Below are 25,049 nucleotides of genomic sequence, written 5' to 3'. Positions count from 1 at the left end.
CCTGCAGTTCCCATTCTCCACAGCAGAGGGCGCCAGAGCGCAGTTCCTGACCCGCCTCGCCGAGTCCTCGGCTGCCCTGGAAGCCACGCGCCTCCAGGCGACTTCGCGCGCCCATTGCTGTGCTTGTGGCGGCTCGCGCCCAGCGGTCCGGGTTTGCGCTGAACTCGGCGGGCGGCGAGGGTCTGCTCGCGGTGTCGCGCCCGGCTGCGGCCGCACGCCGGCTGGCGAGCGAGGTGCGCCCGCCTCCGACTCCCCTCAGAGGCTTCTTAGGTCGGGAGAAGCTGAGGTTCTGCAGGAGCCCCGTCCGCCTTGGGACGGTCCAGCCGCGGGGACTTTCTCTGGCTGAAGTGCGTGCAGGTGGTCCCGGCAGGCGGTGCCTTTGGGAGGCTCCCCACGGAAAAAGGTGGACCCCTGAGTTTAGAGCAAGGCGGCGTCTAAACTAGGCTTTGGAGAGAACTCCTGGGAGGAGCGAGCGGGGCAGGTTGGAAAGCAGAAGGGACAGCCCGGACTGGTGTTGAGTGTCAGGAACCGACGGAGCGGGCTGCGTGGCTCGGGGCACGGAGAGTGAAGCAATTAGGTTTGTTTGGGTGGAGAGTTGCCTAGGGAAACAGAACACTTAAGAGCCACTTCTTTCCCCCTCTCCAGCCTCCTCTTGGGTGCTGAAGTCACTACCCCAGTGAGGCCTCTCTCCTCCCACGCTCCCTCCGTCCTTCAGCCTGCGAGAACCCCGGGGCGCAGAGGGCCGAGAAGATTGTGGAGGATGAAGAAATAGCCTTGGGACCCTTGGAAAATGAAGCCAACGCCCCTGCTGCTTCTGGCACTGCTTCTCGCCCTGCCCAGGACCCTGGGGGGGAAAGGGTGTCCGTCTCCCCCCTGCGAGTGCCACCAGGAGGATGACTTCAGAGTCACCTGCAAGGATATCCACCGCATCCCCAGCCTCCCGCCCAGCACGCAGACTCTGTGAGTACCTGGGAGAGGAGAGGGTAGGATCAAGAGGCCAAGGACAGCTGCAAAAGTGGACAGAAGTGTACAAAAAGAGCTTGAGAATAGGCCAAAAGGGCGGATGTGTGTGTATGTGTGTGTCTGCAACGAGTAAAAACTCAAAGGCCCAAATCTGGGATAGCTGACACCCCAGTTACTCGTAACACAGGAAAAGGTAACAAAACTTTCGTTTTGTGAGAGGTATCCTTTCTGAAGAGCTGCTATTCCCCAATTTTCCTGGGCCTGGCTGACTCTGACTTTCACTTGAGATATTAACATTAATAGCAACTCAAGAATTGACCTCTAACACGGGGGCCCTGTCTTTCAACCCTGAATTCCTTGTACCCAGCAGAGGACCTGGAATTAATTTAGTGGTCAAGCAAAAGCTTGTTGAATGAACAAATGAACAAATGGATATGCTAGTCTCAGATTGTCCATTATGTGATGGGGAGGAAAAAAGGCTAGAGACATCACTTCTTCAGAGACTGCTTTAAAGGGGGCAGAATTTCAAGTCATGGAAGGGAAATGGCTTTGACCATGGATGGGAACTTAGAGTCATCCTGTTTATAGTTCTATCAAAATTGAGGAGGAAGGATGATGTTGGAGGAAGAGCAACGGACCAGGAGTCAGGAAACCTGCATTCTCTTCATCCCTCTCTCACTAACTGTGAAATGAGGTGAAATCATTTATTTGGGAAGACCCAAGATTCTGGGTAAAAGAGAGGGTTCAATCAGGTGTGTTCTGATGTCTTTGATGCACGTGAGGGATCCACTGAATCACAAACCGTAAGAACTAGTGGGGAGACATTGAAAACCATCGGGGGGGGGCAGGGGGATGGTGTTCTGAGGAATGAAATTATTCCGAGATACAGAAGGAAATTGATGAAAAGCATGGGTGAAATGCCATGCCAATTTAGACAATGGCCACAGCCATCTGCAACAGTAGCAAAGTGAGTTTCAAATCTTCGGAGGGCAGTAGAACTCTTTTGACAAAGGAACGCTTACCAGAGAATGTAAAGCTCACGATTATATTGTGCTTATTCCTATCCTCAGCACTTTATACAAATTCACCCATTGACTCCTCACAAAATCCAACTGAGTAGATAATTTTACCATTCTCATTTTGTAAATGGAGAAACTGAGGCACAAAAAGTGAGGCAATTTGTTTAACATCATGCAGTTTATAAGTTGTGGTGCCAAGATTTGAAATAGCACAGAGCTGTACTCTGAAACCCCTGCTCTCAGATGAAAGCAGGTCTCACCCAGCTTTTCCCCAGTAGGGTCATGAGAAAGAAAGAAGAAAGGAGAGAAAAATGTAAGAACTCAGAAGAGTAGGAGGCTAGGGGGAGGAAAGAAAAAAGAACAGAAAGAAGGAGGGAAGAGGAAAAGAGAAGATGGGAGGGACAGAGGGAGGAAAAGAAAGACTGTATCTAGGTTATAGAGGGCATTTCCTGCTGAAACAAACCAGACCTTTGTCATTAAAAACCTGTTCTGGGTGGTAACCACTTTTCTGAAACTCCATGCTGTATAACCAGTGCCTAGTTGTTTTACAAATTATTATGGTGCTGAGAGCATTTTTTCCTAACCTTATCTTCTATCCATGTATTATGGTGCTGAAAGGTAAACAGATTGCCCCTTTCTGCGTTTACTCATAGACTTGCCACGTGGTCTGGCAGATGGATGGGAGAGAGTTACACTGTGGCTCTCCCTGAAACAGTGGTTCTAAATCTTCTCCGCTTCCCCCCTGCCCCCCAGGGGGCATGATTCACTCTTATTGTAACAATGGTTCTGACTAGGTAGGAAGTAAGGGAGAACTGCTATTCCTACTCCCTAGTGGAACATTCTAGAATCTTTGATATACAGGTAGTTTGAAAAAAAATTTTTTTTCCTCCTCATTGAGAATTACTGATTTAAGAGAAATTAAATTAAGCCAGCAGAATAAAACTAAAAATTTAAATGTTGACATATAATTATAGGTCATATTACCTCAAAACCGAGGATAGCAAGTTGGACCCATTACCCTCATTCAGAGATTTGCCATTTGCTACCTGTGTGCACAAGAGGACCATCCCTTCTCTGCATGAGGAGGAAGATGGGGGTTTGACAGTCATTCTGGATTTAGGTGGATTCTTCCTCAGGAAAGTGCTACCTTGCCTTGTCTTGTCTCTTGACCTACCTGCTTTCAGGCTAATGATGGTGACATCCACTCCCTCCACTCCCTCCAACTCCCTCCAACTCCAGTGGAGTGATGGTTTGTCCATCACACACTTGTGTTCCTTCAGAAATGTTTCTGAAGGAGCTGTTGTGGCTATTGTTGTTTTCAAGTTCTGGATTTTGCTTCCAATTTTTGCATTTTGCAACTGTGGCTCTAACGGACGGATCAGCTCAGTTTTTCTAAACTGAAGACACTCACTCACTATCTTCAGGATTTTTGCCCTGTGTTCCACCTGCGCTCTTATTCACTCATTATCTTTAAGTGACTCACTTCTTTAACAGAAAGAAATTTATTTAGAAAGCTTATATCATGACAATAAATGGGAAATTAGCATGACTTGCTGTAAAAAGGAGGTAATCCAGAAAGCTAAATACGTTGAACACACAAATGTAATTATATTCTAGCTCAAGACTATTGCCTGTGAATGCTCTAAGCCTGAGGCTGACTTTCTTTTGTTAAAAGGGAAGAGTGATAGATGTTAGAGAAATATTAAAGAGATACCAATTCAACTTGCTGTCCTTGGTGGTATCAGAAGAATTGAAAAACCATGGAAAAGGGAATCACTTTTTCACTGTGTGATTCAATATTGTTTAATGCCATATGGGCATTCCACCTAAAATAATCTCCTGTCATACCTGTTTTCCATGCTTAGGGAAATGTGGATTTATCCCATATTTCACAACTGTTTTAGTTACAATCAGTAGTCATAACCTGAATAACATTTGACTTCCAACCCCAAGAGAAGCCCTCTGCTTTAGCACCCACATGCCTGCCAAATACAGCCCAATATTTTCTGTCTTACAAAGGTGGCATCGCTTCATGCTTGTAGACTCCATGCTTTATTCTCATTATCTGCTGTGTGTGTGACTCAAGATTTTTGATGGAAAGTAACAGAAAACCCACTCTTTCTAGCTTAAGAAGGGAATAAATGTTCTGAAACAATAACATGTAATTTACAGAATCATTGTAGATCCAGGCTTTCAAAATAGGCCAGGCCCAAGGCAGGCAAGGAGTTGGAGCCATAGCCAACCATCTGGTTGGAACAACTCCACAGACAACACCACAACCACAGCCACTGGACATCTGTGGTGCTGGGCACCTCGTGCTGTTGCTGCTATGTTGTCTGTACGCTGCCATCAGTAATTTTTCAACTGTTCCTGCCACTTTGAATCACTAGCCAGAAAGTGATATCCTAGATGGGAGCATCTGATTGTCTGCCATAGGTTTCCTGCTGTGTCCTACCTGCTGGGGCGGGGAGGGGGTAGGAGGAGGGAGGCCCCTTTCCCCTGACTTTCGGTATCTGTTGTGGGAGGTGAAGAACTGGGTCCTTCTAACAGTACACACACACACACACAATGGGGAATTTTTCACCAAAGAGGGGCTATATGCCCTCAACATTGCTCATGACTTCCTTCACTCTGCAAATGTTTATGAAGCACTGGCTATGTTCCAGACACTGCTAACGCTCTAGATTTGGTGGAGAACATCAACATGTCCCTGTCCTCAGGGATCTTACAATCTAGTGTAGAAGCGGAATATTAATCAAATAATCACATAAACATAGAATTGTGTAAATATGCTGAGAGTATATTTGGTGGAGGTGGGGGTGGGGACTGACTTAAACTTGGGTTCAGGGGAGGTTTTGAGCTACAGCCTGAACCAGTAGGATTTGGGCATAAGGAGTTGTAGGTGGAGAGGTGGAGGTGAGGAAGTGGTGCTCCAGGGGATGGACTGCTCATTTGAAGAGCTTTGAAGAATTCTCACCTGAACAGTGAAAGAGTTGGATTTATTCACTTAGCACGAAGATACTGATGGGCAACAAAATATGTTACTACTTTCTTTGTAACACAATACAGGTCAAGGTGAATTCTTATGTAGCTGGGGGCAATTTTTGTGCAAAAAAAAAAAAGACTTACTGGGAGTAACTGGTTTTAAAAACAAACATTTGATTCATTAAAGTAATGAATGTAAAGACTAGTTCTTTTTTCACTTTTCCATATATTTATTATTTTATTTGTAAATTTAATTAATGATAATAATTACTTCAAGGAAGATTTTATAATGTAATAATATTTTAATAAATAATTTAATAAAATAATACATAGTTTAAGTACAAACATAGTTTATTTTCTTTTAAAGCCCCTAAATGTGCTTTGCAAGTACTTAGAAAATCTAATAAATTAAACTTTATAAGTACGAGGAATCCAAAGTTTTTCAGATGTCCCAGTGCTATTTATAGGGGCAAGAGAGTAAAGTGGTGAAGAGCACTCTTTCAGGAGTGAGATCATCTTGGTAGAATGCCTTGCTCTGCCCTTTCCTAGGCATGCTTTTGGGAATGCAGAAAAGGGAAAAATATTTTTCCTTCTATTCTTCTAATTTCTTCTATTCTTCTAAATTCTTAGCTAGGGTCTGATTTAGATTTTCATTTCTTTTTTTAATACTACATTTTCCCAAGCCAAAAGATGTTTATTCATTAAGCAAGCTGGACTCTCCCCCACCACTTATGAACTCCAGTTCTTGATGGTACCATCCACTGGCTTCCTAGGTTCCTTATAGGTAGGGTTGCCCCATCTAAAAGGAGCTTCCTCTTACACCTGTTATCCAGGTGTAATAGCATTCCTTGCACTCTCAAAGCTGTCTCAGATTGGAGGATGAATTACCAATAGGTCTCACTAATAGACCATTGAGTCCAGAGGCCCATGGGACATGCTGGAACATTCTGAGCCTTGTTTATTATCATCATAACTGGGAGTCAATAACTTAAACAGGGGTTGGCCTCTTGGTATTGCCTCAAAATCTGCAACCCCCACATCGATGGTAGTAAACTTCCTTCACAGTGTCAGCTGAATTTTGCATTTCATTGGCTCTCTTAAAATACCTGTCTTCCCTTCTGGCTTATTCCAAGAGCCACCTAACAGGTCTCCTGCTTCCACCCTTGCTGGACCACTACAGGCTAGTCTTCACACAGCAGCCAAAGAAATTTTTTTAAGATGTATGTCAGGTCATGTCCCTCCTTTGCTCAGAACCTTCCAACAGACTTCCTAGTTATCTCAAGAAAAAAAAAACAGAGTCCTTAGAGTTGCCCCAAGGGCCCCACATGAGTCAGACCTTCTTTTTGTTTCTTTTCTTTTTTATTACTCCCACTCATAATTCAGCTTTCACTCTACTGGCCTCCTTGCTCTTCCTCACGCTTGTCAGGCTTTCCACATTAGATTCTTCCCCGTGCCTCAAACCTTATTTTCCCAGATGTGTCCATGGCTAATTCTCTCACTTCCTTCAGGTTTTTGTTCAAATGTTACCTTCTCAATATGGCTTTCATAATCACTCTCTTTCAGATTTAGCACTCCTGGGGCACCTGGGTGGCTCAGTCAGTTAAGCATCTCCTGTCAGGTCAGGTCATGATCCCAGGGTCCTGGGATCAAGCCCCACAGTCGGGCTCCCTGATCAGCAGGGAGTCTGCTTCTCCTTCTCCCTCTGCCCCTCCCTGCCCCCCCCACCCCCAGCTCATTCTCTCTCTCTCTCAAATACATAAATAAAATCTTTCAAAAAAAGAGAAAAATAAAATTTAGCACTCTGCTTTTAAAAAACAAATCCATATGTACTGTATGCTGACTAAGATAATATAATAAAAAATCATTTAAAAAAAACAAATCCATAGAGCTTGGCACCTTTTCATATATGACATAATTTGTTTGTTTTTATGTTTTGTATTTATGTCTTTGCCCACAGGGCAAGGTTTTTGTTTTTGTTTGGTTTGGTTTGCTTCGTTCAGTTATGTATCCCAATTGCCCAGAAAGAGCCTGGCGTATGATCGTTCACCAATAGATATTTGTTCAATAAATGAATGCATGGACGAGGGTCTCCAGAGGCCCTTTTATATCATTCCATTGGGTTCTTCAGACCCTTTCATTCTTTTTCAAAGTCCTTGAGTTTTATTGCCCTGTTAAAGTAGAATGAAATTCTACCTTTGTTTAGTATTTTCCCTGGCTACCCGAGAGACTAGTTTTTTAGACACTACAATGACATCTAATGGGGTTCTACATCTCTCACCACCTATCTGAGCCAAATTCACATGACTAAAACCATGTTAAAGATGCTCCTTTGAACAGCCAACCCCCAAGAAATTAACTCCACCAGTGTTTCCTAAACTTTCCAAATGTAGTATCCTTAAGGAAGAGGAAAGTGGAAGGGGGCCCCCAGGACAGCTGGGACACCCAGAAGAAATCCAGAGCAAGCAGGACATTCCTTTGAAGTCTCTCATTTTACTATTTTTTTAAATTTAACTTCTAAAAAATTAGTGAGAATTTTGAATTCTTTTCCATCATGCAACTTTTTCATGTGGCTTCATATATAACTTTCAGAGTATTCGCTTATGCCTTTAGGATAATGCAGCTCTATAGGGGACTATCCCAGTAATTTGACTCAGGTGACCATGGAGAGATTGGTGGGTGCTGCAAGAGGCCAGTAAAGTACTTTAGGAGGCAGTGCTGTGTGGGCTCACAAGCCCAGACTCAACAGTCAGACCTGCTCGGCACGGGCCACGCCCACTCTGTCCTATTCTCCGACACCTGGATGCAGAATGTCTAGTTATTGCACCTGTGTGAACAAACCCTGGCTGGCCTGGAGTATGAGTCTGTTTTCTTAGATCAGCTCTGAGGAGGTACTAGACAGAGAAAACTAATTCATAATACATCTTGTTAAATGAGTGAATTTTATTTGGATCTATCGGTTAATTGAAATAGTGGGTTTTTTCCCTCCAGAGCTGCGAAATTGTTAACTTCCAACTGATCTAGTTGATTATTTTAATATTTCCTAATTGTACAAAGTATGTTAATTACTACCCTTCAGATTGAAATTCATTAACCAGAAGTTCATGGCCTTCCTTGGTGGTCCACGGTTGTCCTCCTGGAAATCTGTGATTAAATGAAAATTTGTGCACAAGTACATCAGGGCACTGCTGAGAGAATTAGTAACTTCTCTCAGATTATTAAAGGTGTTCTTGACTGCCCCCCAAATTAAGAAATTATGTTTTAGAATAATTTGACTTTTTTGTGTGACAACTGTACGTTGGTATTAACTATGATTTAACCTTTTTATTTTATTACAAAGAATGCTAAAACATATATTTAAAAAAATAACCTAAAACTTCCTGACCTTTGAATGTGACTTTTTTTTTCATGAATACAGTACAATGGTTACTTTTTTATGCCTCACACTGAGCCTGTCCCATGAATAGGCTCTTCTCACAGAAATTCACTTAATGTGTCTATTCTTCAAGTTAGTAATTTAAAAACAGATTTTACAAGTGTCTAATGCCTCATATCTGACATTAAATCCTTTCTACCAACCCTATGTCTATTCTCACTGAATCTGTTTGGTATGCTTAATTATTCTTTTGCCTTTCATTACTGCAATTAAAAAATAATTGAAGGAAATTTTGAGTATGGGAAAAATGGTTCCATTTGTTCAGAGCTACAAATTAGATTGTAAAGTGTTCCATTTTGATGTCAAACTCTACTTACTTTGCTTCATTTCTGTAAGAATATGTGGGGTGTTCCCAAAATTTTCAAAGCAAATCCTTTTCTTAGAATTACAAAGCAGGCATTTGTGATTTTTAAAGCATCTTATAAATGTTCCCTTACATGTAGCGACATGTAAATCTGCCCTGGATTTTTGTGGTACAGCCCTCTTTAAAATATTTTGCCATCAGAATATTCCAGAAATTCAAATATTTTAGCATCATCATTTTAACTAAACTTCCCACACCCCTTTTGCACCTGGAAAGAGCTCCCTGTGTCCCAGTTTGTCTTTCAAAAACATGATCTCTGTATTTATATGATACATGAAGCTTTTGGCTAACATTTTTGCAGGCATTAGCTTAATTTTACCCACACCCGAGTATTATCGTAATTACTCAACTCCAGAGAGGGATTGAAATTGTCTTTTCTTATTGCCAGCTACTGTCACTTTATATTTTGTTATTTCAATCTTTTCATGAGCTGGGAAACTAGAAACTAGAGAAAAGATCTGTACATGACAATAAATAAAGGATCTAAAAGGAGGGCACAAATGAGGGGTTCTCCTGTGACAAAGTCTTTAGTGGTCTTTGTGGCTGCCCTGTTTCCCTCTCAACACCCTTTCTAATTACTTCTGAGTACGAGGCCACGACCCAAAGATTTGCGATGGCAGGAAATCTTACTCTAGACAGGTGGCGTTTTATTGTGGTTAGTGTTTGCTCTTTCCTTTCTTCTTCTTCTTTTTTTTTTAACCAATATTTATTGATCACCTAATATATGCAAGTACTATTCTAGGTATTGGAGAGGTATAATAAATGGCCTCCCTGATTTTACATTCTAGCAGAGGGAAATCACCAAGAAAATTAGTAGTAAAACATAGAATGTCAGATGGTGGTAAGTATAATGGAGAAAAATGAAGGAAGGGACAGGTAGAAGGAAGGCTGGGGGTTGCCTTTTAGATGATCAGAGAAGGCCTCACTGAGAAAGTGGCATTTGAGTAAAGACCCGAAGGAGCCAAAAACACTAAGCCAGGCTGTCATCTGGATGTTGGGGGAAGGATTCTGAAAGAATGCAAAGACCCAGAGCAGAGGGGACATGGAAGGAGCATGCGTAGGATGTTTAAATGACAAGGAGGAAAATGTGCCTGAAGAAGAGAGGTTTGTAGGAAATGAGATCAGATTAGTCATGGGGGACAGAGCATTTGTACTTTGTAGATCATTAGAAGGCATTAAAAATTTTAAGAAATAAATACAAAATAAATATATCAATGTACAAGGATATATTACAGATGTTATTTTTTTTCTAAATGAGGTAAGAAGCTATTAAGGATGTTGAGCCCTGCCCCCAAAATGGCATGAAGTGACCTGCATTTTACTAGGAGCACCCAGGCTACTCTGTTAATGAGGTGAGAAATGACAAGAGCTCCAACCAGCTTACTACCAGGGAAAGTGGTGAGAAATGATTGAGTCCTGGACTTATGAGGAAGGCAAAGCCAACAGGATTTCCTCACAGAGTGTGTGGAGTCCGAGTGAAAGAAGGAGTCCATAATGTCTCAGCCTGGATTCTCCAGAAAGCAGAGCGGGTGTGAAAATTCTTACTGGGGAGTGTGATTCCAGGGAGCAGAAGGGTGAGTTGGGGAAGTGAAGCAGGGAGGGAAGGAGAGTTTGCTGCTGCTAGAGGCAAAGGGTTGCTGATCCCACAGGGCCACCTGAGAATGACATGCATCTTGGACCCTTGCTCTTTTATCCTGAGCTCTGGTCTGCCCACCCCCACCCTATAGATCAGAGTGGTAACTCCACCACCCTTCCAGGATTCTTGTGCCTGGATGATGAAGGAGTCCTAGATATGAACAGAAGTGCCCCAGGGTGGAAGGTAAGGAGAGCATCAGGCAGGGCTGAGGTGCAGCTCTGTCAGGTTGCACCTGGATGAAGCTAGTCAGCACTCACAGAGATCTGGTGGCCACGGCGTGGCTGGAATAGGACAGGTAAGGCTGAGAGGATCTCAAGTGATGTATTAAGAGGTCTCCAATTTAGTTCGCCCTTTGAACTGCTCAGATCTTCCCAAGCTTTCCATTATGTCTGGCTCTCATATTAAAATATGGGACATTATATTTTGTAAAAATAAGATGCCCTTAGGTCTTTTCTCAATTAGAGGGGGACATAAGTCCAATCTGCCACAGAGCTCCCTCCAAAATGCCATCTTTGCAAAGACATTAATGCAAGAGGGCTTGCATAAGAAAATACGCTAAAGTGTCCTCTGCTGTGGCTGACCCCAAGATTGTAATTGATAGTCATATCTCCCTTCAACTCCAATTTTAGATTTCTCTTACCCTTGGCTTGACTTTGGCCAGTGATTGCCTAGTGGAAGGACCCAGACTTTCACCTTCAAGGGTTCTAAACCCTTGGTTGCCTTGCCCTTATGAGCTATAGTTGCCCTCGTTCCCACTCACCATTATCACTGGCCACAGAAGAACCAAGACATGTCCCAGTGCAGTCCCTGGGTTCTAGACATACTCCTCACTGCTGATGTACAGCAGCTACCCTAGCTTCTCATGGTTCTTTTATTCCTATCAGTAGAGAAACTCCTTTATTTGCCCATTCATCCACGGTATCATGAGCCCAAACGACCAAGTGCTCATTATAGCATCGGGCTCCCTATGGAGGAAGTACTCTTTCCACCCAGAAACTAGGACCTCTAATATGGCAGGAACAGAGACAAGAAGTCCAGATTCTGAATATAGGTCACTGTAGTGATGGTGAGAAGGGTCAATCCTACCAACAGCCCTAGGTCCTATTCCAGTGACATGGGTAGTCTAGCATATATTGGCTACTGGTTCAGTGTGTATACTTCACTGGGTCAGATCCCCAACCCTGCAGGCTTTGTCCCCAAGTTGGAAACTTAGCTGAGCCTTTAATGGGTCATTCTGCCATTCTATTAGGCAGTCTGTTTCTGCATGATTAGGAACATGCTAAGATTAGTGGACACGATAGTCATGTGCCCTTTATTGCACCTTCTCTCCCAAGAAATGGGTGTCTTGGTTGAGTGTTGTGCTGTTGCAGGGTGTGCAACAGTTGGTTCTTTCAGTGCTGTGTAGATTTCATACTGGTAGATCAGGCAATCTATAAGCCCCTGAATAGTCATTCTGATGGAGGCAAGTAGGTCAGAGAAGGCAAACCCAGATCCAAAGTGACAGTTCTTTTTAAAATGAATTACTACTTTCGACAGGTAGAAAGGGTCCAGTGTAATCAAACTGCCACCAATTGGCTGGCTATTCTCCGTGAGGAAATATGCCTTGCAGTGTAGGGTCCTACTGCTGGTAGTTCGGTCATTCCCAGAGGCAGTATCTTGATGGTATTTGATGAAAAGGAGCCAATGCTGGGCTTCCATCCCTGTCACCATGGCCATTTCACTCACGCCCATTGTGCCAGCACTGAGTGACATCCACAGAATGAGTCATCCTGTCCACCTGGTTGACAGTCATCTCTGTGGTGACACTGAAAAAATTTCCTTAAAGGGATCCAGCCTCCTTTTCAATCAGTGGATTTCTCCTTTTAGAGCTATTGAAGTTTTTCTTTCAAAAATCTACATCTTAAATTGATGAAAGTTACTTTTGATGTAATTCAAACACTGTTCCAGAATGAAGCATTTGCCATAAAATTAATTTTTAGGTTTAAATTAATGCCTTGATACCAGGAAAATAAACTATAAACTATGATTACAAAAACATCTAGTTCTTTAGAGTATTTGGATTTCTGAAAATTGCCTTGATTATCTCTTATGAATTATTAATCTGTTACTTCTATTACATAATCACAGTTTGAGCTATAGTATGAATTAAGTGGGTTTTGTGTACTGCCTTAACAATATGTCACTGATGTGTGTGTGTGTGTGTGTGTGTGTGTGTGTGTGTGTGTGTTTGGCTTAATTGTGTACTGTGTCAACTCTGTGACCAGCCCCAAGCTATGTGTTTTCATATATGGTATCTCACTTGGGACTCAAAACAGCTCTGTTTGATTCTACTTGAGATGAATTACCTGAGACCCAGAAATGTCATCTCTCTTATCTTTAATGTCACAGGCAGTAAATGAAAGAGTATTCAAACTCAGATCCCCTAACTCCAAATCCAAGGCTCTCTCTACTCTTCTATGGTAGCTATCTTCCTAAATCTGGTCTCTTCCCCTCCTTTTTCTTCCTTCCCTTCCTTCCCCTTCCCCAACTGACATGAAATTCGTACAATATACCATTCAGTGGTATTTAGTACATTCACAGTGTCGTGCAGCCATCACCTCTAGTTCCAAACTAATTTCATCATCCCTAAAGGAGATCTGTACTGATTAACCAATCACTCCCCATTCTCCCTCTCCCCTTACCCCCCTGGCAAACACTAATCTGCTTTCTGTCTTCATGGATTTACCTATTCTGGACATTTTATATAAATAGAATCATACAACATGTGACCTGTGTGCCTGGCTCCGTTCACTTAGTATGTTTTCGTGTTTCATCCATGTTGCAGGAATAGGAAGAATGTGGGCCATTAGACAAGTGGCTCGATGGGAAAACAGAAGTGAACAGCCAAGCCTTATGTACTTTCAGGACTTTCCAAGCAGGTTCATTTGTAGCATCCTCCTGTAGAGAGTAGTCCCGTTCCATGTCTAAATGCCTTATACTTAGATATAATCATTGGAATGCCAAAAATGCCCATAGCTATTCTCTCAGGCTTAGAGCTACAAAACTACTTTCCCACGTCAAAAGGTTTTTAAAGTACCCGTCTTATGAAGGAGAGCGTTTCTAGCCAGCTGGCTCAGCAACACCATGTGCTTATCCCTTCTGCATCCCATGGCAATCCCAGTCAACACTTGTGACTTAATAGCAATGCATGAGCCATTATCCATAACTCCTTTGCTCTTTTAAGAGCCAATACTTTCCAAAGGGCTTTTCTCTGTTATAGGTGAGTTGTAGAACTCAAACAATATCCCATTTGTGATGGTGTTTATCATAATAAACCAGAATAAAGCCTGGTCACAAATGCAGTAGTGGGTCTGAGAACTTGTGAGTCCTGGCCTGATTTAATGCTCGGTGTGGGTATTATATTGGTTTGGAGAGGGCACGCTTCCATCAGGGACCATTCAGCAGCTGTTTGGCTTGAGGATTGTGCAGCTCTATTAAGATCAAACACTTGCCCACTGTGCAAAAAGCACATTTTAAATATTTGTAAGATTGCTTATCTTCTTCCAGAGAGGTTCTTCCCCGGGGAGTTACTGTCAGTAGGGTAAAGTGACAGAAATTCTAGCTGGGGATGGGGAGGGGAGGTTGTCTGTCCCAATAGGGCCCATAAATCTGTAAGGATCTATTCTGTCTTGTGTCAGAGTTTGGCTGAAAAGCCTGTTAGGATTTCCAAACTCTCCAGATGCCCCTGTTTAATGCTTGGCTGGCCTTCTTATGTAGCATAACCAAGTTGCCATTTCACAATCATTCTCAATCCCTGGAATCTAAAACAACAAAGCCAGAAGCTCTGAAATGTGCACTACGAAGCACGAAAGAACCTATTAAGGTTCTGTCTGATTCAGTTCTGTGTGACAACAGAAGTTCTAATGTACTTACGAAGAATTCCTTTTACTCATAAGAAACTTGGCACTTTATAGAAAGCATGTATCTCATGACCAAAAAGACCCAGGGTGGCTTGGAGGGGCTATGCTTTCTTTTCATATCATACCTAGTATCTTCATTTTCAATAGCAACAGAGGGAGGGGAACTATTTTGAAGTCAGCTAAAGTCATGGTAAAAAGTAGGAGATGGGGGGGCACCTGGGTGGCTCTGTTGGTTAAGTGTCCAACTCTTGATTTTGGCTCAAGTCATGATCTCAGGGTTGTGAAATTGAGCCGGACATGGAGCCTACTTTAGATTCTCCTATACCTCTCCCTCTACCCCTCCCCCCAAAAAAATTTTTTTTTAAATTTAAGTAGAAGATGGAAATTTCCCACTTAATAAGGAAATTGTTTATGAACATTTTAGCAAAGCACTTAAATCTTTCTTTTATATCTGTGAAATGAAACCGTAGGCTCACTCTGTCCTACTTTGGAGAACTGTTGCGAAGACCAAAGAAGTAATTGTTCAAGTGTACAAGGTGATCTTGGTTATTCAGGGACTGTCTTTCTCATTCAACAGAGTAAGAATATGGGGGGTTATGCTTTATCAAATATCCGGGGGAACACAGATTTATCACACAGGGACTTTGAGAGAATTAGATTGTAAAAACAAACAAAGCAAGAAAAACTAAGCAACTTAAAAGTATCTCCACCTATCGTTTCGTCCTCTACTCTTCCACCTGCATCCATGCCCCCTGCTCTCCTCACTCCCTTCTTTGACTTTTTCCCTCTCTCTCCTCTCCCAGATTCTTTCCACTGTTGTCTAAATATACTCCAGTCTCTTTCTGCTAAAACAAAATTCCTCCCTAGTTTTCACATCTTAGTCCATCTGCCACTACTGTTTCCCTACCTGTCCCCTTTCCTTTGCAGCTGAATGTTCATAAAGACTTTTCTCAAGATGTTCTCTTGATGTTTTTACTTCCATTCACTCTTTAACTTACTGCAATCTGGCTTCTGCTCCCATTACTCAATTGAAAAGGCTCTTGCCAAAGTCACTAACAACCTTTGTTGCAAAATCCAGCGGACATTTTTAGATCCTTTCCTGGATTGAACTGATGGTAGCTTTTGTAGTGATGACCACTTCTGTCTGATTCCCCCACATCACACTCCTTGATTGCCTGGTACCTCAAAGTGCATCTCTGATCAGCACGGGAGGTAGGGCTGCTGTTGCACAACAAGGGCAGATACTGAGATGTGAGCCAGTTAAAAGTGCTGCCTGCACCCCTTGCATCTTAGCATCAAGTGCATTCTTTTTTTAAATATTTTTTTAAGTTGTGTATGGTTCTTATTTTTTTTATAGATTTTATTTATTTGAGAGAGAGAGGGCATATGCTGGGGAAGTGACAGAGGAAGGAGAGGCAGGCTCCCCACTGAGCAGGGAGTCCCCCCTGGGGCTTGATCACAGGACCCTGGGATCATGACCTGAGCCGAAGATAAGACACTAACTGACTGAGCCACCCAGGTGCCCCTATAGTTCTTGAATTCAGTAAAGTTTCAGGATACAAAGTTAATTCCCAGAAGTTGGTAGCATTTCTATGCACCAATAATGAAGTAGCAGAAAGAGAAATTAAGAAAACAATTCCATTTGCAATTGTACTAAAAAGAATAAAAGATGTAGGAATAAACTTAACTAAGGAGGTGAAGGACCTGTATTCTGAAAACTATAAAACATTGATGAAATTGAAGATGACACAAACAAATGGAAAGATATTCCATGCTCATGGACTGAAAGAATCAATATTGTTAAAATGTTCATGCTACCCAAAGCAACCCAAAGATTCAATGGAAGTGCATTCTTCAATAAAGGGCTCACCTCCATGGCTGCCACAGCCCACTCCTTGTGCTATGATCTACTTCCTCATACATATTTGGAAAGCAGATCATCCAGGATTCCAGTGGGTCTGTCTTCCTGCAGGAATTTAGAAGAGAGGTTAGGGGGATGAACTCAGGCCCCTATTGTTGTAGTTGATGTCAGGGTCACAACTGATGCTTGCGTCTCTCTCCCCTGTCCACTCTAAGTCCCCCTCATACTCAGCTTTTACCTCTGCTGGTCTTGATGACTTATCTGCTGGGACAATCCAAGCTCTTATTCCTGAGGGGTCTGAACCCATGGTAGCTATACTCTTTCCGGTTGGGCATTGCTGGGATTGTTTGTTTTAGTCATAATTGAGCAAGTGCTATGGCAGCCCAAGTGGATTACATGAATTCCACATATGTTTCTCCCTACTGTCATTGGGTCACAGCAGACATATCTCTTCCCACTGATCAGGATCAGTTACTCCTACCCAGATAGTAACTCTTCCTTTAGTCTACTGGTCCCTGGATATAAGAAGTCCAAAATACCCAGGTGGCAGGCATAGCTTCTAGTTCCCTGAAGAGCCTAGAATTGTAGGGACTGGAAACACAAAATCCCTCAGTGGGTCACTGGATATAAAGGGAACTAGGGCCACTCCTGCTTTTGCCCCTTGATTTCCAGACCTGCATATTCTTCCTAATGGGACACAACATCCAAATAGAGATTTGTGATTTAATATACAACCTGCATGATGATATCCCACCATGGCAGAGTATTGCCTACAAGTTGTGCCTTTGGCAGGCTATTCCACTACTCTATAAAACCAATTACTTCTGGATTCTGTGGTACCTGATATGACCAGTGAACTTATCCATGACCATGAACTTACCTCCCTATTTCTTTCTCTGTGAAATAGGTCTCATGATTATATGCTGTGTTATATGAGATTATATACCTGGATCACATACTTTGAAATCTCCCAGATAGTGGTGCTTGCCTGAGATTATAGAGTCAGGAAGGGTGAACAGTTACCAAGAGTAAGTGTCTACTACTATGATAATAAACCACTGGCCCTTCCGGAAATGGCTCAGTGTGGTCAATTTGCCACAATATGGTACCCTCAAGTAATAGCACCACATTGAATTCTGTTGCTAACTGGTTGGACTTTCAATAATGATAATAGACAGATCAGCCTTGGTTAATGGGGGTCCATGCTATTGATATGTAGTCTCCACTCTGTTAATGTGCCAGTTGTGCTAGTTCTGGGGTGGCCAGTGACAAAGACTAGCTACTCTCGACTGATCAACTCATTTTGTCTTAGTTATTCAATGCTTATTCTATTGTGACTGCTTTCTGTGGTCATTAATATCTTATACAAAGATCTTCACATTTCATGCCCACTCCCATATACTCATCCGTATGCATCTAGCCCAGACTTTTTTTTCTACAATCTTCTAGCCTTTTTCTTCCCAGGCTCTGACCAGCTCGCCAAACCATTTGCTCATGAGTTCATATATATTCCTATCCTAGGCTACTTTTTCATGAAATCCACCCATTGGGAAGATTTTCCCTTGCTGCTGTTTTTCAAGGCCCCCTCCATGTGCAGCTCATGTCCGTTTTGGGTGGACATATTAACCAACTTCTGTATACCAAACCAAATGATCCATTAACCAAGCTCTGGCTTTTGTCTTTTTCCTTTAGCTGTTAATATGGGACACTTCATATAGCCATAGCTGTGAGTCAAGGAAAGGACAGTGATATAATCTTAGTAGCTGACTTGGAGGTCTAGGATACCAGCTCATACAGCTATTCATGCTTTGTAGTCCTGCTCACCTTTGATCCTCGATGTACTACTTTCCATCTGATTAATTGTTCCTGAGTCTGCCTGATGTTATGACTTAGTGGGTTCTGGAGAACTCAGCTCGCAATGGGCAATTTAGGGTGCATGGTCACTTGACTTCCATAGTCAAATGCTCTGTCTCGTTTGACTGAAGGTCCAGCAGCATACCAAGAGCTGTTTTTCTGCACTGCAGATGTGTGGACTTGCTCCAGAACTCTGGGGAACTGCATTATGAGTCTCCTATGAAGGCTTACCTTAAACTCCACACCACACTCTCTTTTTCCTCTGTTGACATCTCCAACACAATAGAGTTTACCATATCATATGACCCAAGCTGGAGTGCAGAGTCCCTACTCCAAGCTGGCAGACTTCCATGTCAACTGAAATATGGTCAGAGCCATCCTTGTACAGTATTCCACTGACTGAATAAACTATAATTTATTTGACTATTTTCCTACTAAGGAATAAGTAAAAGCATAACTGTAAGTCCTGAGATTGGTCTTAGCTTTTTCTGTTTTCCCACTGACTAGGTAAGGGCTTTCACATTTAGTTTTCAATTGTTTGTTAGTTGTCTCAGGTTTTCATCATCTGTCTGTAGTAACTTCAGTACAACCTAATTGAAGGCAGCTGATTGCATGGATGCATTGCTATTCTTCAATTCCCTCATTCCTACCCCAACCTACCCCTGACATGCATACTTTCCTATCCTAGAGCATGAATCATTCCATAGGCTGCATTTTGTCTAATTTCCACAGCTTTATCTTCCAGTTCATTATTCTTCAGCTGACTACTCTTCTGTTTAATCCATCCAGTATTACTGCATGTACTTATATTTCACTGTGTTTTTTATATTTTATTTTTTTGTGGTTTTAGTAATGTCTTTTATGTCCTGGATTAATTTAAATAAACTTTATAGTCACTATGAAATTGTTCTATCTTCTGAAATTCTTGGGGACTTCAATTTGCTAATTGTTGGGTCTACTGGCTCTTTCATGGTGAATTGTTACCTTCTTATTTTATAATTTTGGAGTATGAGCTCATCTTCAGCATGACTATATCATTGAGAATGTTGTACAGCCTGGGCTGAGAGCAGGAGTCATCAGGGGCAACATTAAGAATATCAACATTAGGGATTTCACCACTCAGGACCATATTTTATGTTACTGTCTCAGCTTGGGAGATGCCTCAAGCAGGGAGTAGTTTAAATGCTATCCAAAATACCCAAGTCCATGGGTAGAAGCATGATTCCAGATTCTCAAGAAATTTTTAAAATACAGAACATATATAAGAGATATACAAACTTTGGTCGGGGGCAGATCTTTTCTCTCTCATATTTTCACTAAGTATATAGCCTTTGGACATTACCAAGTTTATAGCAGTATCTTAATTCCAACTCTGCCTTTCACATATGCCAAGGTCTGTTCTTCTGACCTAGTGCCAGCATTAAAAGCCAAGCTGCCAGCCTACTGAGTTTGGGGAAAACTTCCCCACTATACCTTCCTGCTCCTAGAACACTCATAAAGCTTACCATTCTGTTTGCGGTTCTTTCTGGATACCTGGGGAGTTCTCTTCCTTCCAGGGTGTTCAGCTATTCATTGAAAGAATTATTATGTCTTATCCAGCATTTATAGTTGGCCACAGTGGGGAGGCTTTTGGATTGGGCAGACTCTAGGAAGTCTCCATTTTTCAGTTCCTAGGTTATTGATTCTACAGCTATTTATTTTTTCAGTTGCTATATTGGGTATTGAAAACATTATGCTAACAAAAGGAGAAATAGATCCTATGTTATCAACTTTTATGATATAAATTAGACATCAGTTTCTCCAGGAAGATCCCCTGGACCTTTCTCAAATCTAGATTACATAGACCTAATCTAGCACTGTATATTTCCTCATTCTATCTGACTATTTCAATTGCATGTTTAAGTGTTTGCATCATCTTCTAAATTAGACTATAAGCTCTGAGATGGTAAAGAATGTCTTCTCAATTAATGATTCCAAAGCACCTTGAAAGCCCAGCATACTGCAGGAATTAGAAAGTAATTGTTGAACACAATTATTTCTGAAAGCACTTGAAAAATGTCAGTGTCTTTATGAAAATTCCATTATCAGCCTTTCATTTTCCCAATCATTCTTACATTATCAACCTTTCCTTTCTCTTAAGTTCTTTCTTCTCTGCAAATAAATTTGTTCAAGCCTCCTTTATCCTTACAGAGCAAAGCAAAACAATAATACCTCCCCTAGTACTTGACACCCTCTCAAGATAGTATTTCTGTCTTCTTCAGTTAAGTGCTACTCAACTCACCATTCCTGCAACTGCAAATTCTTAAAAGCCAGGCAAAGCAGTCCTGGTTCTTCCCATATGCCATTTCCAAAGTCATACTGGTCCTCTATGAGGCAATATGCTGTAGCACTCTGGTACTCTGCCTGCATTTTATGACTTCTGCCTGATTCCCTTACTTTCTGAAGCCTTTGCTTGCTCTTCTGTGTGGGTACTTGAATCTTGGTTCAATCTTCTTATATTCATTTGTTTTAAAAAAAACTTCCCACACTCTTTAATTGACAGCACAGCTCACCTGGGATTCCTCCACCAGGTCACTCTGCTGGAAGTTCTCTATGGTCTCCTCCATAGCTGGCAGACTGACACTTCAATTAGCTTACATTACCAATGTTAACCTTTTTGTTTGATGTAGTCACCCCTTAAGTTCACCCCTTTCACTCTCATATTCCTCACTGCCACTGTGTGTTCATTGCTTATCCCTTTTCAGAATGACTTCTGCCCCCATCCTTCTGCCAAAACTTGCTGTTCCATGGATACAAGGGTGTCTTTTCAGTCTTCGTCTTCGAGGTGATTTCTGGTATTTAAAAATAGTGCCCTTTCCTTTCCTGTATACCCATGACATATTTATTCTAAGAATTGGAAGCTCCATCTAAAGTTAGCTACTTCAGCGGTTTTCAAATTTGACTATAGATTGAGGTTGCCAGAAGAACTTGAAATGGGCATTCCCTCAGGTATTCCTTTTGGTCTTCTTTTCTGTCCATATTTTCTTCCTTGACAATCCCTCCCAGGCCCACAAGTTACTTAGAAAATGCACTCATACCTCTTGCTCCAACATTTCAACCTAGTCACAGTCCAATATTTCTTCTACTATTTAGACATTTCTGTCTGGCTGTCTGGAAGGACCTCACATTCAACATCAAAATAAATTTATTTTCTTATCAGCAAAACTGCTCATCCTTCTCTCTTTCCTGTTATCCTTACGGTCTCCTATCATCCTTGACTCCTCCTCTGCCTCTCCATTGTTACTGTACCTCTGAGATGTTCCACACTTTCATGCTCTGCACTTCAGTTTTATTTATGTTACAGAATTTTGCACACTAGTTTCACTTCCAAGTGTTTCTCCCTCCCATGCCTACTGCTCACAGGCTGACTGGGGACACCGTATTTTATTTATTTGTGTCTTCTGCACCTCACTCACTGCCTGGAACATAGCAAGTGTTCTATAAATACGCTGAGTCAGAGAAAACATGCTAAAGCTCAAACTTAATATGCAGTTGGGATCTTCCATTTTCTACTTTACTGGTCTCTTAAATTTAGATATCTATCTACCCCTTATTTCCACCAAATTGAACTATTCACTGCTTTTCCTGTATTTGCATTATACTTTTCCTTTTGTATTCCTTTGTATCTGCTTTTTCTGATGCTTAAAATACCCAACTGCCTCCTACCTGCCCATCAAAACCCCACAAATCCTTCAAGACCATATACTTCCTTTTTCATAAAAGCTTCCCAAGTCTCTACCGCCCCATTACCACAGCACTTGGATTCAGGGAACGCACCTGTCGTACAGAACTGGTTAGAGTCTTCCTTCTCTTAGACTAAATTTATAGAATCACAGAATTTTAGATGTGGAAGGGACTTTTGAGGTTATCTAACACAACCTTGTGTTTTATAGCTAAGAGAACTGAGGCCCAGAGAGAACAAATATCTCACTCAGAATTAAATGTCAGCCAGTGACTAGCTGAGCCAGACCTGGAAACCAACTCTCCTGAATCCGCTAGAGCTATGCTGTCTATGCAAATGTTCTGTCTTTTGTTCTGGACTACTAGTGCCTAAGGCCAGAGATTGAACTTCGTTCCCCTTTGCTTCCCTTACAGTTCCTAATCTAGTGCTTTGCGTACAGGAGGTTCACAGAATTATCCTGGATTGAAATGAACCCTTAATGTGCTGGTTAATAGATATTTTTAACAAACAGCCAACCTATTCTGGGTTCCCCAGATAACAGAGTCTAAAGCAGAGGTTACTTGCTGATGTGAGAATGAGGAAAAGGAGAAGTAGGCAGGGAAGGCTAGAAAGCAATGCACTGGTTGCTGCTTCATTCCCAATGACCCATGAGGAACCCAGCAGGTTCTGTGGCAGGTGCATCTGCACAGCTGTGTGGGGTATCTGTGGAAGGCTATTTGGAAATATCATGCTTCAGAGCAGTTCATAAGAAAGAGCTTACCCACTCCCTCCCACTTCCTGTTTCCCATTGATCAGAGTTGCCCTCCCCACCCCCATTCCCACCCCACACTTCCAGCTGCCACCTCTGGCCCTTGGGTGACTCCTTGGAAAGCTGGATTTTATGCCCTATTGAAAGGCATCTTGTTTGAGTCAGACTAGAAGATGCACGTGATATGAGTCTGACAAATGTCCCTAACCCTCAACCTGTTACAGCTGTTACTTTGTTAAAAGTTTTTGAAGTACACTGATGCTAGAAACACAGAACTGGTGGCAGTTTTCTTTAGACAGAGGCCTGAAAGAGGAATAATTTTTAAATGTTTTATACAAGTAAACAGTGATGTTCATGAATAAGAAGATTGACGTGCAGATTGAACAAGTCCTGATTTTTCTCTCTTAATCAAGAATAATTGGCAAATGCATTCGTAGCTCTTAAAAATTAGTGTTTTCTCATATGGTATTATGATTCAAAATTAAAAGACCTATAAACTCCTCTTCCCGTTAAATTACCCGATATAGCGTAAAACAGTCCATCCTTTTAACCTGTCACTCCATCCTCATATGTTACTCATACTTTTAATGAAAGTTACTCACCAGTGCACATGACAAAAAAGATTTAAGTGCGGAGAATTCTTTTTTTCAAAAAGTGGTTATACCTACTTACAAAAAAGACTTGAGAGCTTGGACACACTCCAAGAACCTCTGAATATTTTTCTTCAACAGAAATTCCAGCCCAGACGTTCAATAACCCAGGTTTGTTTTCAAAGAGGGAATAAAGAAACAAATTTCATAAGGACGGGCCAAAATTTGAAAGCAATTAATGGTGACAGGTCCAAGGATTTTACTTCATTTTATTCCAGATTTTATTGTCAAATATTGGAGAAGAGGAGGGAAAAGGATTCTAGCAATTGAAGAGAAAATTCAACAGAAAGGGGCATATTAAAAGCCATGTTCAGAGTAGAGGAAGAGTAACTAAGGACTCAGTGGACTGCTAGGGGACACTGGAAAGTTAGCAAATAACAACAGGTGACAAACAGAAGCCTAAAGAAGGTCTTCTCATGGATTTCAAACTTTGAGAAGGATATTACAGACCAAGATTGGCTGACATTATAGGTGGAGAAGTGGCTTTAAATGAATTTACACCAACAAACCTGGAGAGATTATATCCCTAGGTACTAAAGTGATTAAGTCATAAATCTCTGAGGGCACTATGTAGAATTTCTGGGGAATCTTGGAAAATAAGTATTGAACCAGAGAAATAGGATCACTTTGTCCTGGTTTTCTAAAAAGGGGGAAAAGATACTTCTTATTTGCTGGGTCACTTAACTTCTCCGAACCTCTGGTTCTTCTGTAAATTGATGACAATTTACTAGCCCTATTATCCATCAGAATTGTTTTGAGAATTAAAGAAAATAAGATATGCAAGTTAATCACAAATTCTAAATCAATATAAGAATATTACCAATTATTGAAATGTCTTCCTTCTTTGTATGTTCATTGCACCTTACACATGCCTCTATTACAGAGTTTAACATGTTGCATGATGGAAAAGTTTATGACCGGTTTGGACATAAACTGGAATGTGAGATACTCAAGAAAAGAGACTGTGACTTATTTTTTTATATGAACTTACAGCCCAAAACACTGATTAGCATTTAATGGGGGCTTAGTTAAGTTTTTGTCTAATGAGGCAACATTAAAAAATAATCTCAGTAGGCTGTGCTGTAAGTCGAAATGCACAGGATGATATTTGAGAAAAATGTAAACTCTACCTTTAGGTATAAAAAATACTTGCACAGTTACAGGGGTAACTGTAAAAGTCAACTGGTGAAGTCTGAGCCCAGAGTTCACAGTAAAAACCTCTGGGAGCTGTAGTCAACTATAAGAACAGCCAAAAGACAGATGAAATTTCCAATAATATTAATATTAATTTTGTCAATAGTACATGGCATCCAAATCAAGAGAAATGTTAATCTCATGCATTCAGTACAAGCTGAATCATATTTTAAAAGGGAATTGACAAACTAGAGTAAATTCAGGTGACCGCCATTTACGAGGATATATTACAGAGTCAAAAGAGCCCAAGTAGGGCCCAAGGGAAGAGAAAAATAAAAGATAGACTTGAGCTGTCTTTCAATGCTATCCACTGTTGCCTCTGTAGGTAAAACTTAGGCCCCCTCAAAATTGTAATTCCGAACTGGGTTGTCACATGTCAAATTTAGATGCAATATAAGAAGGAATGTACTAACACCTCTTCAGCAATGGAATGGACTCTTCTACGAGATGGAGAGACTGTCAGGGATTCAGCCCTCACTGAATGCCTCTGGTTTAAATATTTCTTATACTCCTATCCATGCCTAGCATAGTGGTCAGCACACAATCCATAGTCCCCAAATATTTTTCACAGATTGATGCCAAGGAAAATAATCATATTTAACCATGAGTATGTGCCTACTCTGCCCAGTAGAGTTTAGAACTGAGCCAGTCATGTACAGTAGTGATCTCCAGGTCTAATTCATTGTATTCCTATCAGTGAAATTTTTGAACACTGACTCCTA

General features: G+C 41.5%; 1 protein-coding gene across 1 annotated transcript in view; it reads left to right on the top strand.

The window, feature by feature from the left end:
- The first annotated feature begins 489 nt into the window (after positions 1-489).
- TSHR (thyroid stimulating hormone receptor) overlaps positions 490-25,049 on the top strand; it is a 157,471-nt gene continuing 132,911 nt past the window's right edge. The window contains exon 1 of the mRNA XM_008699076.2: positions 490-960. Within this exon, the coding sequence (XP_008697298.1) occupies positions 791-960 (170 nt within the window). The 5' untranslated portion in view covers positions 490-790. The remainder of the gene's footprint in view (positions 961-25,049) is intronic.

Source organism: Ursus maritimus, unplaced genomic scaffold, assembly GCF_017311325.1.
Source record: "Ursus maritimus isolate PB19 unplaced genomic scaffold, ASM1731132v1 scaffold_25, whole genome shotgun sequence".
NCBI classification, from domain to species: domain Eukaryota; kingdom Metazoa; phylum Chordata; class Mammalia; order Carnivora; family Ursidae; genus Ursus; species Ursus maritimus.
This window is presented reverse-complemented; position numbering and strand designations above follow the sequence as displayed.